Source organism: Carlito syrichta, unplaced genomic scaffold, assembly GCF_000164805.1.
Source record: "Carlito syrichta isolate Samal-C Ts95f unplaced genomic scaffold, Tarsius_syrichta-2.0.1 Scaffold307028, whole genome shotgun sequence".
NCBI lineage: Eukaryota > Metazoa > Chordata > Mammalia > Primates > Tarsiidae > Carlito > Carlito syrichta.
Window position 1 is genome coordinate 900,875 of NW_007251124.1, and position 15,736 is coordinate 916,610.

The 15,736-nt window shown below is 35.5% G+C and overlaps 1 protein-coding gene across 1 annotated transcript in view; it reads right to left on the reverse strand.

Moving 5' to 3' along the window:
* Positions 1-11,688, reverse strand: part of LOC110596133 (olfactory receptor 2W1) — a 17,316-nt gene extending 5,628 nt beyond the window's left edge. The window contains 1 exon segment of the mRNA XM_021715381.1: positions 11,425-11,688. Within this exon segment, the coding sequence (XP_021571056.1) occupies positions 11,425-11,688 (264 nt within the window).
* Positions 11,689-15,736: the final 4,048 nt, after the last annotated feature.

Below are 15,736 nucleotides of genomic sequence, written 5' to 3' on the forward strand. Positions count from 1 at the left end.
AGTGGACCTTGATCATCCAACGTATTACCATAAGAAAATGACTGATAGTGGTGGGAAACTGTGGAAGGGAGGGGAAGGGAGATGGTATTAATGGTAGTAAACATCTGTCTGGGGACGGGGAGTCACCTCTTATCAACAAGGGTGCCTGAATGAAGCGTATTTGTATACCTAACTCTTAACTGTACCCCATAATATCATAATAAAAAATATTGATTATAAAAAAAGAATAAAGAAATCAACTTAAGCAATCTATTGCACAGAATGGTGACTGTAATAAATAATAATGCATGTGTATTTCAAAATTTCTAAAATAGTAGATTTTGAAATGTTTCACCACAAAATATGTTAGGTGAGAGATGTTACTTAGCTTGATTTAATCATTCCAAATTGTAAATATGTACTAAAGCATCATATTGTATCCCAGAAATATGTATAGTTATTATTTGTCAATTAAAACAAAACTTAATGAGGTCTTTTTCATAGTTTAAGAATTAGTACCTTTTACCTCCTAGTTTGCTATTTAAGACATCTGCATTTATCATTGGACCTTTTATTTCTCTTATCCTCAATATCTTATTTACCACCATAACTGATATTTTTGAATACAAAAATGTATGTCAACTATCCTCTTACTTAAAAAATTCTACCACTAATACCTTAATTCAAACCAGTATGATCTCTTTTCTAGATTTTGTAATAATCTTGCATCCAGCCTTATGCCTTTATATTGTTACAACATTCAATAAAATCATATCACCCATGCACTTAAAACTTGTCAGTCACTTTCCATTATGTTTAAGACATATTCTAATTCTTTAAGGTGACTTTCATAGACCCGCATGATTTGGCTCTTGCCTAGGTCTCAGTCTTCTTTCACAAATTGCATTATCCATTTTCACTACTAGCCTTCTCTCAGTTTTTTGATATGTTAAAGTGCATTTCCATCTCAAGCCCTTGGAACTCGTCCCTTTCTATTCTGGGTAACCCCTACTCATTCTTTAAAACACCTCTTAAATGTTTCTTGGTTAAAGAGGTATCCCAGAACACCTAATTTCTTTTTGTTTGATGTCCTATATCATGTATAGGGAACACTTACAGAGAGCCAGTATAACATATAGCTTAAGAGTTTAGGCAAAGAGTTACTAATGTTCATGTGTCATGTCTCACCTCTGCTCCAGCTACTTAGCTGTGTGATCCCAGACAATTTACATAACACTGCTGGGATCAGTTTTCTCATTTGTAAACATGGGTATAATAAAAATGTCTGTGATGGAGATGAAAATTGAATAAGCAATACATGTAAGGTAGTTAGGACAATGCTTGGAACATAGTATATCTCAATAATTTTTAGTTACTCAAATTTTAAGAAATTATAATCATGTGCAATGTAAATAAATATTTGTTTAATATCTTCCTCTTTTCTTTTTTTGAGTCGGGATCTTACTCTGTTGCCCAGATTGTGCAGTGGCACAATCATGGCTCATCGCAGCCTCCAACTCCTGGATTGAAGCAATTCTTCTGCATCAGTCTCCCAAGTAGCTGGAACAACAGGCACAAGTGACAACAACTGGCTAATTTAAAAAAATTTTTTTTTTGTAGAGTTGAAGTCTCCCTATATTGCTCAGGCTGATCTAGAACTCCTGGGTTCAAGTGATTCTGCCCCTTGGCCTCCCAAAGTACTGGGATTACAGGCATGAGCCACCACACCTGGCCCAATCTTAAGAAAGCACATATGGGAATTTCTCAAAGAACTAAACACTGGATTACCATTTGACCTAGTACTTTGGGGAGATCTACCTAAAGGAAAAGAAATCAATATGGTCGAGGCTGTGGTGGGCGGGAGCGGCCACTGCACTCCAGTCTAGGCGACAGAGTGAGACTCCAACTCAAAAAAAACACAAAAAAACAACAAAAAAACCTGTACTTGTATGTTCATTGCAGCACTATTCACAATAGCAAAATCATGGAACCAATCTAAGTGCTCACCAGCAACTGACTGGATAAAGATAATGTATATATACACCATGAGATACTATGGAACCATAAAAAAGAAATCATATCCTTTCCAGCAACATGGATGGAGCTGGGCATCGTCATCCTAAGTAAACTGACTCAGAAACAGAAAACCAAACTCGACATGTTCTCACTCATATACAGGAGCTAGATGGTCACAAAGATGGAAATGATAGACACTAGGATCACCAACAAGGGAGTGTGGAGGTGGGAAAGGGAGCTAGGATTCAGTAACTATGAGGTACAATGTGCACTATCTAGGTAATGGGCCACCTGAGACCCAATTCCCACCACTATGCAATATGTCCATGTAATGAACATGCCTGTGTACCTCTGAATCCAAAATAAAAATGAAAAAAAATGCATAAAACATTCTATTTGATTAATTTGTTTTGAATTAATTTTTCATATAACATAAAGAAAGCAGATATGATGCTCTTTATTCAAAACACCTAAAGCATTCCTTCAATATGTATATATATATAAAATTTTTGAATAAGTGAAAAGTTGTCACACTATGAATAACAAAAAATATTAAAGTTATTATTAAAGTTAGCATTTTTTTTACATTAAAAACTTAGGCTAGCCGGGCTCGGTGGCTCAGCCTGTAATCCCGCGCCTTTGGGAAGCTGAGGTGAGTGGATTGCCTGAGTCCGCGGGTTCGAGACCGCCTGGGCAGCGAGACCTCATCTCTACAATAAATCAAAAAATCAGCCGGGCGTGGTAGCGCGTGCCTGTAATTCCGGCTACTTGGAAGGCTGAGGCGGAAGGATCGCCAGAGCCCAGCAGGTCGAGGCTGCGGTGGCCGGAAGCGGCCACTGCACTCCAGTCTGGGTGACAGAGTGAGACTTCCACTCAAAACAAACAAACAAACAAACAAACAAAAAACAAACTTAGGCTAATATTTTGTGCAGTTACCAGAATGAGGTGATAAAAAGTAGCAGATGAATGGAAAAGATTGTGGTTTTATCTATAGACTAACAAATAATTGATTTATTAAATTTGGTGAAAATAAAGCATACCTGACATCAAACCAGGCAAAGTGGGGACCAAAGGGAGCTCCAGATTTTACCTGTATGATGTCTACTTGTATACCCAATCCTGAATTGTACCCAACATCTTTAAAATAAAATATAAAAATAAATAAAAAAGAAAAAAATTTTGTGAAAATAATTTAAAACATTATTTTCTATTCAAAGGACTAATACACTCAAGCATTATTCAATAGTGAGAAATAGATAGCTTATCCAGACATGCATGGCCATCTCAGAACTGCCAAAACTTTTAATAGTGGAACAGATTGTCAAGAGTCCATCACCAGAGTTTCCAACCACTTGCTGGAAGAATAACATCCTGAAAAATTCCATTCAATACTGTATTGTACACTTAAAATTTTTCTAGGAGGTTAAATCTTATGTTAAGTATTGTTCTTATCACATACACACATATACACATACACTCACAGATAATAAATAAAGGAAATCAAGAGGGCAGGAGGAAATTTGTAGGTGATGGATGTGTATATGACAGATTATGGTGATGATTTCACAGGTACTTATCTTCATACACATTAAGTTGTACATTAAATATGTATAGGTTTTTGTATGTTAATCATACATCAATAAAGTAGTCAAAAATCTAAGACAAAATATTTGATTAAAAATAATAGCTAAATATAAAACTAGTACTTCTTTCTATTTTTGTACACATAGTATGAAAAGTTGTGCTTTCATTGTTTGATATGCCATTTCAAATATGTTTCTTGAATATTAAGAAAAAATTACTTTAAACTGTGACCATAATTCAAGAGTAGACACATTTACCAGACTAAATGGGTATGGTGGATATTCAATTTTTTGAAAATAATTTAAAACATTCAACAGTGGTAGAAATGTTGTTTTGAAAGAGTAATTTGGTGATTTCTCAGAATTAGCCTTTTAAAAATCACGATTTGATCCCGAGTTCCGCCAGTGACCAAGATGGATAGAAAGAAAAATAACTCTTTGAAGCATATCGCAGGCTGTCATACTCTGAGTTCCATGTCTGAGATGGAAGATGAATAATTCATATTTATTTTGACAGACATATTGATACGTGTAATTGTGCCCAATTCTGAATAAAACAGGACTTCAGTTAAAATTATATTAAAACAAAACTAAAAATTCTTTTGAAATTAATCTCATGCTGTTATTTTCTTAACTATTTTTATTATTACTACTATTCCCAAAAATTAATTCAGGAAAGGATGAAAATTCTTCCTCTGCCTGTCAAAAAGCTTACATAGAAAGTCTTCAAATAATTTTATGAGATTTATAAATGGATAAAAAATATATAAATCCTTCTTAGCTCTACAATCCTTAAGAATAAAATATTTTAATATTTCATTTTCAATTCAATCTACATTTTTCTCTTTTATTTCTGCTGGATCAAAATGTCTGATATAAAAAAATCAAGAAATGGCTTCATTTCCTCCTCATATAATAATTAATTTAAATTTTTTTCATAATGTAGATAAAAATGTAGATTTTGCTACAGAGATTTGCAATGTTTATTTATTCTCAGACTTCTGAAATAAAGTCAGCCATAAGTTCTGTTTCTTTCACTTCCCACAAATTGTTTTACCAACCCAGGCACATGATTTTTCAAGAGATATTAAAGATTAGCCTTACTGTGATCCAGAGAGAGTTCCTTTGATGTTCTACTTCTTGACTACTGTAGAGTCCAACTGTGGAAAAATAAATCCTGGTTAAGCATTTGCTCTTCAGGGCTGCAAATTTCTTTTATTTTAGCTGTAGTGTTATGGTGAATTCTGCTTTTCCTAAAGTGTGTTAAGGTAGCGATCTCAACAAGACTACTTCTTGAATATGAGACTTCAGGTAAGAAAATGAAACCTGTCACAAAATCTTACTACTTGTTCTAACTTTAAATAAACCTGCAAATAGATCTTGATCATAGCGTTATGAGGAGCAACCAGATAAATAAGAATAAGAATTGCACAAAATTTCCCAGTATTGCCTGAAAATCCAGATAATCAAGAAAGATGATCTAAACCATTGGAATTGCATCTAATTGACTTCACCTAAAGTAAAGTGCCATAGAAAATGCCAGCTAAGGACACATTCAGAGAATTAGACCATACCCTAATATTTTGCTGGGACAGATTTAGTAGATGCAAACGTATTTAATACGAAGGAAAACTACAGGGCAGGGAAATGAGAAAATGTGTTTTCAGAATTTTTTTCTCTAGGTAGTGAATGTGTTACAAATAAAATTTGTTTTTAAATAATGTAGATTTTCAACACGACAATTATAGCAAATGTTAACTCTATAAAATAATCTTACCACTCATAGCACACTTGATTTGGGAAATAAACTTGCCCTGAGCAGATATCATTTAAATAAGTTACCTCTAGTGATTAACTCTGATACCCACAGTTGTTTTGAAACAGAAGTTGTTTAGTCCCCAAAGCCCTAAACAGTAAGCCCAGGATCATAAGATTAATATTTTTGTTTAGTTGTCTTGGTGACTAAGAGGACTGACAAATATTCAGGATCTATGACAATTAGTTTTGTTACTGTCTCAGAGGTCACTATTTAAACACTAGATCCTGGAGCAAGTATGTACTCTGGAGATTTCCGTAGTTGGCTCATAATCATAAATTATAACAGCTTCCTTGAATTAAATTTACATATCACTACCAATAATTACTTTAATAAAATACATAAGCATCAATTGACAGCCTCATAATACACGCACAAATGTGAATGCTTTATTACTGGCCAACAAAGCAATTTTAACTATCTGCTTCTGCATGAAAATAACCAATATATTTTACATTTGAGATATAGTATAGTGTAATGGTTAGAAGAATAGATTGTGGAGCCAGATTTTCTGGGCTGAAATCCTGATAGTTACAGTTATCAGCTGTTTGAACAGTTATTAACTGTGGGAAAATAACTTATTCATAATCTCAGATTCTTACCTATTATAAAGGATAGTAATAATACATACTTTAAGGAGTATAAAGATTAAATATGTTTCACATATGCAAAATATTACACTACTTTTTGGCACACAATAAACATCCAAATAAGTATTAGCTATTACAAATTCACTCAATTCAGGGTGTCTATATGATGAAAAAAATGTTAATTTTTATCAGTTTGAGGAAAGCTCACATGCAAGCACTTTCTTTTGAATTTCATATATGTAGGTTATATGTATGCTTGTGTATACTTTGTAAATGCTATTCAAAATGATGATAAGAAACAAAATCAATTAGTGATACATTTTTGGCTATCACGATTCTAAACGTCTGGGTACTTGAAACTATTCATTTTGACTACAGATCTCAGTTTCACTTTTGTATTTCTTTCTCTTCATCTTTTGTCAAGTTTTTTTACCTCTCTCTTTTTCTTTTCAAAAACTGCTTTAGCCTGTTGTCCCACCACTTTGGGAGGCCAAGGCGGAAGGAATAATTGAGCCCAGGAGTTCAAGACACGTTTAGGCAATATAGTGAGACATCATCTCTACAAAAATAAAAAAAATTAAAAATGCTGCTTTAAAGTTATAATTGAATTTCATAATTTAAGTCCGACTATGAGCAAATATTTAATTTTCATTCAAAAACCAAAAATGTTGTCATGTATCAGCTTAATTACATTCCTGTGCAGTGACTTTCCTAATCCCTTGCTTCTTATTCTGTGATAGAAAAAATGGATTTGTTTCTCAGGAGAAACTACAGGGAAATCATCTGGATTCTGGAATTAATTTTTAAATACATTCTCATTGGTTTATGCAGAAATGATTATACTCAGATTCTGAAGCAGGTACGCTTCTTAGACTTAAAGTCTTTCTAAATACTGTTGACTAAGTCAAGACATGTTTTCCCATTTAAAAAAAAAGTACCCATTTTTACCCTAGCTTGCTTTAGCCATTTACTTATGAAAGCCATTTAAAATGAAGTTATTGGTCTGGCGTGGTGGCTCAGTCTGTAATCCCAGCACTTTGGGAGGCTGAGGCGGGAGAATTGCCTGAGCCTGGGGGTTTGAGACCAGCCTGGGCAACTTGATGAGATCTCGTCTCTACAATAAATCACAAAAATTAGCCAGGTGTGGTGGCATGCGACTGTAGTTCCAGCTACTTGGAAGACTGAGGTGAAAGGATCGCTAAGCTGAGCAGGTCGAGGCTGCGGTGGCCGTGAGCGTGCCATCGCACTCCAGCCTGAGCGACAGAGTGAGACTCCAACTCAAATAAACAAACAAACAAACAAACAAACAAACAAACAAAATAAAGTTATTAGCTCCAAGTCCCCAGGGGTGGGGCACTACTTCTGCTTGGTCCTAAGGAGAGGATGCACCAGCAACCAGGATGGGGAAATTGAATAGTTCTGTAGTAGGTTGACCCTAGGTGGTAGGGCATGACAGCTACTCTGTTTGGAGATGGCATGTTACTGGGAGGGCATGGTGCAGAGGTTGCTTTGCCTCAGGGATGGAGAAATGTAATGGCTACTTTCCCTGGAGCAGGATGCACTTTAGTAGTGGTTTTGGTTCCAAGATGGTGCACAGCAGTAGCAACATGGGCCATGGTGAGCAGGAGGGCACAGTGGGCTCCTTCTTTGGGGGTAGCTCAAAGTATGGACTCTGGGGAGCCTTCTCAGCTGGGCTCAGAGCCTATGCAGGAGTCTCCAGTAACGAACACTGCAGGTTTCCACAGTGGTAATGGAAGCTTGGGTTCTCCTTACTCACCTTTTCCATACAGGGAGAAGACTCTGCTGGTTTTGAGCTAATCCTGAGTAGGGGGATTGGGGTGGTGAAGGCAATATATTTCCTTTCTTTCTCTATGTGGCCATTCTGGGTTTCTGTGCTCTATAGAAGTTATGTTGCTGCTTTGCTGTTCTCTGGTGCACTCCTTTAGTTATTTTGGCCAAAATGTACCTGTTTCTTTGTTGTTTTGTTGTTTTTGTTGTTGTTTTTGGGGGTGGGGGAGTGTGCTAGGAGCTTCTATTTGACCATCTTGCTGATGTTGCTCTATAAGTTTGTGATTTTTAAAAACTTGAAAAGGATTCTGATGTGTATGATGGCTGAACAAAAAGTAGAGCAAGCCAGACCAGGTACAGATTTGTTGGGGAAAGCTTGACACATGGAGATGTTTTTTAAGCACATATTTTATAAATGTCTTTTAATATCTTTGCTGAGAAACAATTTTTTATATAGATTTGGATTTTAATATTTTTGTAAATTTTGTCCAAAATTATGCACCATGCATTTATTTTTACTGATCATGATAGGTAAATATTAAGGAGTTACATTGTAAGGAGAAAATATATTCAGAAAAAGGCAATATTTCTCTTTATTCTGTTAAAGGTGTAATAACTAAGTTATCATTTCCTATGTGGTAGTTGTTATTACACCATAATTAAGATGAAATGGTTAGTTCAGTGAATACTGACTTAAAATTGTAAATAAAATAATTGACTGCAAAAATTATATTCTAAAGATTAAATATTACTGATATTTCAGATACCTATGAAGCAGTATGAGTTTATTTTTATTTTTTATATATGTTTTTTGAGTTGCAGTCTCACTCTGTTGCCTAGACTGGAGTGCAGTGGCCACCCTGGGCCACCGCAGCCTCGACCCGCTGGGCTCCGGCGATCCTTCCGCCTCAGCCTTCCAAGTAGCCGGAATTACAGGCATGCACTACCACACCTGGCTGATTTTTTGATTTATTGTAGAGATGAGGTATCGCCAAGTTGGCCAGGTGGGTCTCGAACTCGCGGGCTCAGGCAATTCACTCACCTCGGCCTCCCAAAGCGCGGGATTACAGGCTGAGCCACGGAGCCTGGCACAGAATGAGTTTATTATGAGCAGTTTTCTCTCAGTACCCCACAGACCTTTGATAGGTGCCTGTTATTCATCCTGAGTAAAAATGGGATTTTCTGCTCCCTTCAGCCCATCTATTTTCTCTGTTCCGATTCTGGAATTTAGTGTCTTCTAATGAGTTTTTCCCCAAACCATGTTGTTATATATTTTTTTTCAAAAAGAAGTCAACAAAATTATACAACAAAGCATTTGGAAAACGTGTTAAACATGGTTTAACAGTCTACTTTGGTGGTGTGTGTGTGTGGGGTGTCACCAAACATTTAATATGCTAATTTACTTTCCAAAACTCCAAGAATAATCTATGATTTACCCCAAATTTCTTTGAATGTCAATTAGTTTTTAAAAAGTTACTGCTATTGGCCTGGTGTGGTGGCTCACTCCTGTAATCCCAGCACTTTGGGATGCGGAGGGGAGAGGATTGCCTGAGCCCAAGGGCTCAAGACCAGCCTAGGCAACTTGGTGAGACATCATCTCTATAATAAGTAAAAAAATTAACCAGGTATGGTGGCATGTGCCTGCAATTCCAGCTACTTGGGAGACTGAGACAGAAGGATTGCCTGAGCCCGGTGGAGACTGCAGTGGCTGTGAGCATGTCACTGCACTCCAACCTTGATGAGAGAGTGAGACTTCTGTTCAGGAAAAAAAAAAAAAAAAAAGAAAGAAAGAAAAAAGTTACTGCTATTAAGAGTTACTGAAACAGTATCAGAAGAGAGTTTGAGAAACATTGCTTAAAAATCAGCTATTAACCTCTTTGCAACACTCATTGTTTTCTTCTTTTTTTTTTTTTCCATGATTCTGTTATACAGGTTTTAACAGTAGATAATTAAGATGGCAGGTAACACTTCTTATTCATTCCTTTACTTAAAAAATCTTTATTGAAAGCTTATTCTCAATACAGGTTAGTACTGTGAAGGCAGGGTTCATAGTGAAATCAGAAGGCCTAGTCCTTAATAGAGAGGCAGCTATGGCAGGGTATCAGCTTTCTTCCAAAAGAGTGATGCTTCCATGTCTCCAACAAGAACAAAACTACAATATCTTCCCTTTCCTACAGTCTACATAGGAAATTTTGTTGCAATCCACAGACCACAAATTGAAGAGTGAACCAATTTATTACAACTGATTAATTATTGATGACAATAAATGTATCTTTGTGTCAGAGGTTTTTACACCGAGTCAATAAACTTGTTCTTGTCAATTAGAAGATGTGAAAATATATAAAGAATGGGCAGATGTATGAAGACCTTACATGAATGTACTTAGTTGTTAGAAAAACAGATATTTTCCTTAAACACAAGTTGAAAGATGGGAGTTTTGGAAGGATGGGAAGCAGAGAAGTATAAAAAAATGGCAGATTTATAATGAGAAGAATCAACATTATTAATAAAATGAACGGAAATTCCCATCTCACATTATTATCAAACTTTCTACTTTGTCACTTTTATCTCAAAATTGATAGCCTGATAGCCAATTTATTTTATGTTTTTCCTCAGGCTATTCTCTACTTTCTTTCTCCAGTTTCCTTTTGCTCACTCCTTAATACTTTGATTCTAAGTGATTGGACTATTTAATCCTTTGGTTACCTACTAAATAAATCTAATTTTCTCATTCTAGGCAAGTTATTTTTCCATTGAAGCCTGAGTGATTCTCAATATGAGTATTAGGAGATGACAGAAATTTTTCAAAGTTTTAACTTTTCTATTTGTGAACACAGAAATACTTACTTCAGTCAAATAATTCAAAAGGAAGAAATTCCATTAGGATCTACAGGAAATAAAGAGTTAGATATTATTTTTTGAATTATTTATAAAGGATCACTGAATTCACTGAATGTGTGGTTGAAAGGGTCAGTTAAAGAATATGAGATATTAACCCATTTGATCTTGCTGGTAATTCATCAAAAGAGCTGATCTGCAAATGAAAGACTAACCTCTAAATTATATCCATGATAGCAAGAAAGTAAACTGTAGTTTATATTACTTATATATGTATATTTAAAATAACACATAAAATGACAGGGTTTGATTTTTTTCTCTGATTGAATAAGTTAGTCAATAAGCACATATTTATTGCCCACTCTTTAGATTCTTGCAGTAGAATCTCTTGATGACTGTAAAGGAACTTAATGACATATCCTTACTATCATGCAAATTGTAGACAGACTGAGATTTAGGATTCACACTTGAAATGATATCCAAAAATAGTAAAAAGTGCTAAAACTTTTGAAGGAGATTAAATCAAAGGTAAACTTAGGAGGTGTTTTTGAGCTGTATATAAATAATGTGGAGTATAGAAACAGATATGTTTGTTCTCTTCCTGGTTGTACAACGAGACAAGAAACCATCTTATTGTGCTTTTCATGTCTTTGTTTCTCAAAGTGTAGATTAAAGGAGTCACTAAACCAACGAACAGGGACATGAATTTGTCCATGTCCTGGGAGTGAGTAGTAGAGTGTTGTACATAGTTAATTACTGGCCCATAAAATAGAGATACAGCAATAACATGAAAACCATACATGCTAAAACCCACCTTCTTTCTCTCTGGGGACTGAATTTTGAACACAGTAGCTACAGTGAACTCATGGGAAACAAAGATAAGTGATAAAACAACCAGGGAATACAACGTCTCCTTAATGGAGAGCATAGCTACATTGAATGTGGTGTCAACACATGACGTCTTGATCACTACTGGGACCTCACATAGAAAGTCATCTACTTTGTTATCACAAAGTGGCAGCTGGTTGGTGAGGGTTGACTGAAAGAAGGAGTTAGCCAAACCACTTAGCCATGCCATGACCATTAGAAGGATATATAGTTGCCAATGCATGACAGTTGGGTACTTCAAGGGCTTGCAGATAGCAATGTAATAATCCAAGTACATCACAGCTAATCGGATGCATTTGGTTGCCCTCAGGAATACTTGCTGAATACCACATTAATAGAGATGTTGCCAACCAGTGTGCAAACATAAGCAACAAGCACCAGTATGTAGAGAGGCATTTCAAACAGGGAGTATCAGAGAGAATGAAGATTTTTGGAACACTTGAATTGCACAGCTACATGACAGTTGTTGCTCTTGTTGGTGGATATAAGTGAAAGTGAAGACTTATTTTAGTTTTGAATTTCTCCGATAGTTCATTCTTTCAGTTAAATAAAATAAATGAGTTATGAAGGTATTTTCTCTGTGATGTAACTCCACTGAAGTGATTTAGTACTTATAAGTATGACAAATTATTAGTCTAAATGCAAATATTTATTTATCTAATGCCCCTAAAAAAGACTGATAGATCTCTATCTTACTACAAAATGCAATATATCAAATTTTTATAGAATAATGATGAGGTAAAGGGAAAGTTACAGTTAATTTTATATTAGAAAAATTAATCAAATGAAGAAATAATAATTTTAAAGAATGCCCAAGGACAAACAAAGCTGATTTACCCTATATATTCATTTCTTTCACCTATAATCTGCTGGCCTTGGTCACTTCTGCTTAGATTTACGAATTGATTTAAGTGAGTTTAGAGTTTATTGAGCTCCACGTGGACAAGTCTGATTTGCATAGTAACAGCACATAATGGTATTTCTTAGTCTTTCTCTTCAAGTCCTGGAATGACTATTGCCAAAATAAAACTTTTGCCATAGAAGAAAACATGCAGTTGAAACCAAATAATCCCTTGAAACATATTCACCACTTGTGAAACAGAAGAGACATTTCATTGCATCACCTAGTGATAACAGGTCATTAAGGCATCAGTGCTTATATACACTATATAACGTATGTGAGTGCTTTTTCATGCTGTAAGTTGTAATCTATCATAAATTTTAACAATTATATGCTATTTTATTATTTTGTTTGTTGCTATTAAAAGTGTGAGTATATGTGTGTTTGCATGACCTAGATTATGCTATAAACTATGTTGCCTATGATAGGTAATGGCAAAATGTTAGATAAACATTGGTGTAGTAGAAAAGAAACAGGATATAAAATTAGAAAATCTGGATTCAGTACACTGCCAGTAGTTAATACATGTACATTTTGGGCTTTGCTTAAATAGAGACTCCTGAATCTATCTTTCTGTGTTGTGAAGGTTAACTGGTGAAACATGTTTGCCCACACTTCATGAAGTTCAACACTTAGCGCTGGGTTGGTTATTTTCATGAATTACAGTGCCTTGTTTGATATAGATCTGCTAATTAATTTTTCTTCAAGTTATATCCAAATATTAACAGTGTCCTTATCCCCTCATACAGAAGTCTTGAAAGGAAAGAAGGATTGAAATTTCTTCCCTTTTATTTACTTGAGTTGCTCATATCATTCGGCTTAAATCTTATGTTAATATTAATACTTTATGCCAGTACACATGCATTTTAATCAATGAAAGTGCCCATGGATGTAAACAGTGCCCTAGACTACTTTTCAAAAACATATCTCAATGTTTTAAATTATAATGATGCTGTAAGAGGTGTCAATTTATATGCATTTTTTTATTATGCAATTTTGCAAAGAGATCAACACATGCATGGAGTTGTGCAAAAGATTAAATCAATCAAGCTAAACAGATTATTCTCACCCTCACACAATAGCTACCTTAAATTGATGTTGGTATTTTTCAGTAGTACCCTCTTTTCTTGCAAAAAAAAAAAAGGTGATCTTTTTATTCCATCAGAATTCAATGTTAACTGGTGCTAAAAATGAAATGTCTTCTCTGTATTCAGTAGCCTTCCATAAAGAAAAGCTCCTACACTTTGGCCAATGGGGCATATGTGCAAGGATAATGAAGTGTCATTCTCCAGAAACTTCCTTCAACAGTAGTTGTTGGTATGTCATCTTTGCTTTTACTGTTTGGTTTCTTTCTCTTTCCAGCAAAGTTGTTGACTTGGACAACACAGTGATGGTCGCTGTCTCATGAGCTATCAAATGCTTGAATTTCAGAGGATCATATTCAGCAAAGTCAATTTAGCAGACTTAGACCTTTGCTTCTGAATTGTTTTTAAGTGAGAGGGAAACATACATTTCTATCTTGTTAAAGGCAGTATTACTTTAGGTTTTAAATCACTTATGGTTAGATCTAATTTCATCTGATACACTACCCTACAACACAGAAAAATGTTGTCTTGGGTAAAAATACAGGGAGATGGGGAAAACTCAGAATTTAAAAGAAAAGTTACTGTGGTCTCTTAGACAAAAACCTAAAGAATTTCAGCAGTACTGGGAAGCGTGAAATTAGAACTCCATGGAGAATCAGTAACTCTGGACTATAACAAAATATTCTATCTATATCGAATCATGTATGAATGTAGAATTAGATTTTTTTTTTTTTTTTTTTGAGTTGGAGTCTCATTCTGTCACCCAGACTGGAGTGCAGTGGCCGCTCCCGGCCACCGCAGCCTCGACCTGTTGGGCTCTGGCGATCCTTCCGCCTCAGCCTTCCGTATTTTTTTTTTTTTTGAGTCAGGCTTTTACTCTGTCCTCCAGACTGGAATGTAGTGGCATGATCAGGGCTCATCACAGCCTCAAGCTCCTGGGCTGACATGATCCACCTTCATCAGCATCCCGAGTAGTAGGGACTCTAGGTGTGTGTCACCATGCCCAGCTAATTATGTGTGTTTGTGTGTGTGTGTGTGTGTGTTTTATAGAGGTGAGGTTTTGCTATGCTGTCCAGGCTGGTCTCAAACTCCTGGGCTCAAGCACTTTTCCTGCCTCAGCCTCCTGAAGTGCTGGAATTACAGGCATGAACCACTGCACCTGGCCTAGAATTAGATTTAAAAAAATATATACCTCTATAATTTATAAATTGAAAAACACTTAAAGAACTTGAATGGTATTTATAGGTCAAATTTTCAGATAATCTGAGCACCAGAATAAAGTAAAATAGTGATATAAAATAGGAATTTATGAGTATATACTTATATAAATAAGTAAACACATAAATAGGTGAATAAATAAAGAGAAGTAGGGGTTCAGCTTCATTCCTCTGCATATAGTTAGTTTTCCCAGCACCATTTATTGTGCTGGGAAGTGTTTATTCTTGTTAACATTGATGAAGATCAGTTGGTTTTAGGTGAGCAGCTTCATTTCTGGGTTCTCTAGTCTGTTCCATTTGTCTATGTGTCTCTTTTTGTATCGGTACCATGCTGTTTTGGTTACTGCAGCCTTGTAGTAAAGTCTGAAGTCCACAAATGTGATGCCTCTAGATTTGTTCTTTTTGTATAGGATTGTTTTAGCTGTTTTGGCTTTTTAAAAAACTTTTGTATGAATTAAAATTTTTTTTCTAATTCTGTGAAAAATGATGTTGTGCTTTGATGGGAATTATGTTAAATCTGTAGATTGCCTTGGGCAGTATGGACATTTAACAATATTGATTCTTCCAGTCCATAACCATTTTTTTCTAATTGCGTTATCTTTGATTTCCTTCAGCAGTGTCTTGTAGTTCTCACTGTAGAGTTGTTTCACCTCCTTGGTTAAATATTATCCTATGTATTTTATTTTTTTGTGGCCATTGTAAATGAGATTGTGTTCTTGGTCTGGGTCTCACCAACTTTATTGGTGTATAAAAATGCTTCTGGTTTTTGAATGCTGATTTTATATCCTGAGACTTTACTGAAGCCGTGTATCAGGTCTAGGAGTATTTTGATGAAATCTTTAGGATTTTCTTGATGTAGAATCATATCATCTGTGAAGAGAGATAATTTTACTTTCTGTTTTCCAAAAATTAAATCAAGATGGACTAAAGACTTAAATGTGAGCCTGGCTTGGTGGCTCAACCTGTAATCCCACGCCTTTGGGAGGCTGAGGTGAGTGGATTGCCTGAGCCTGCAGGTTCGAGACCCGCCTGGAC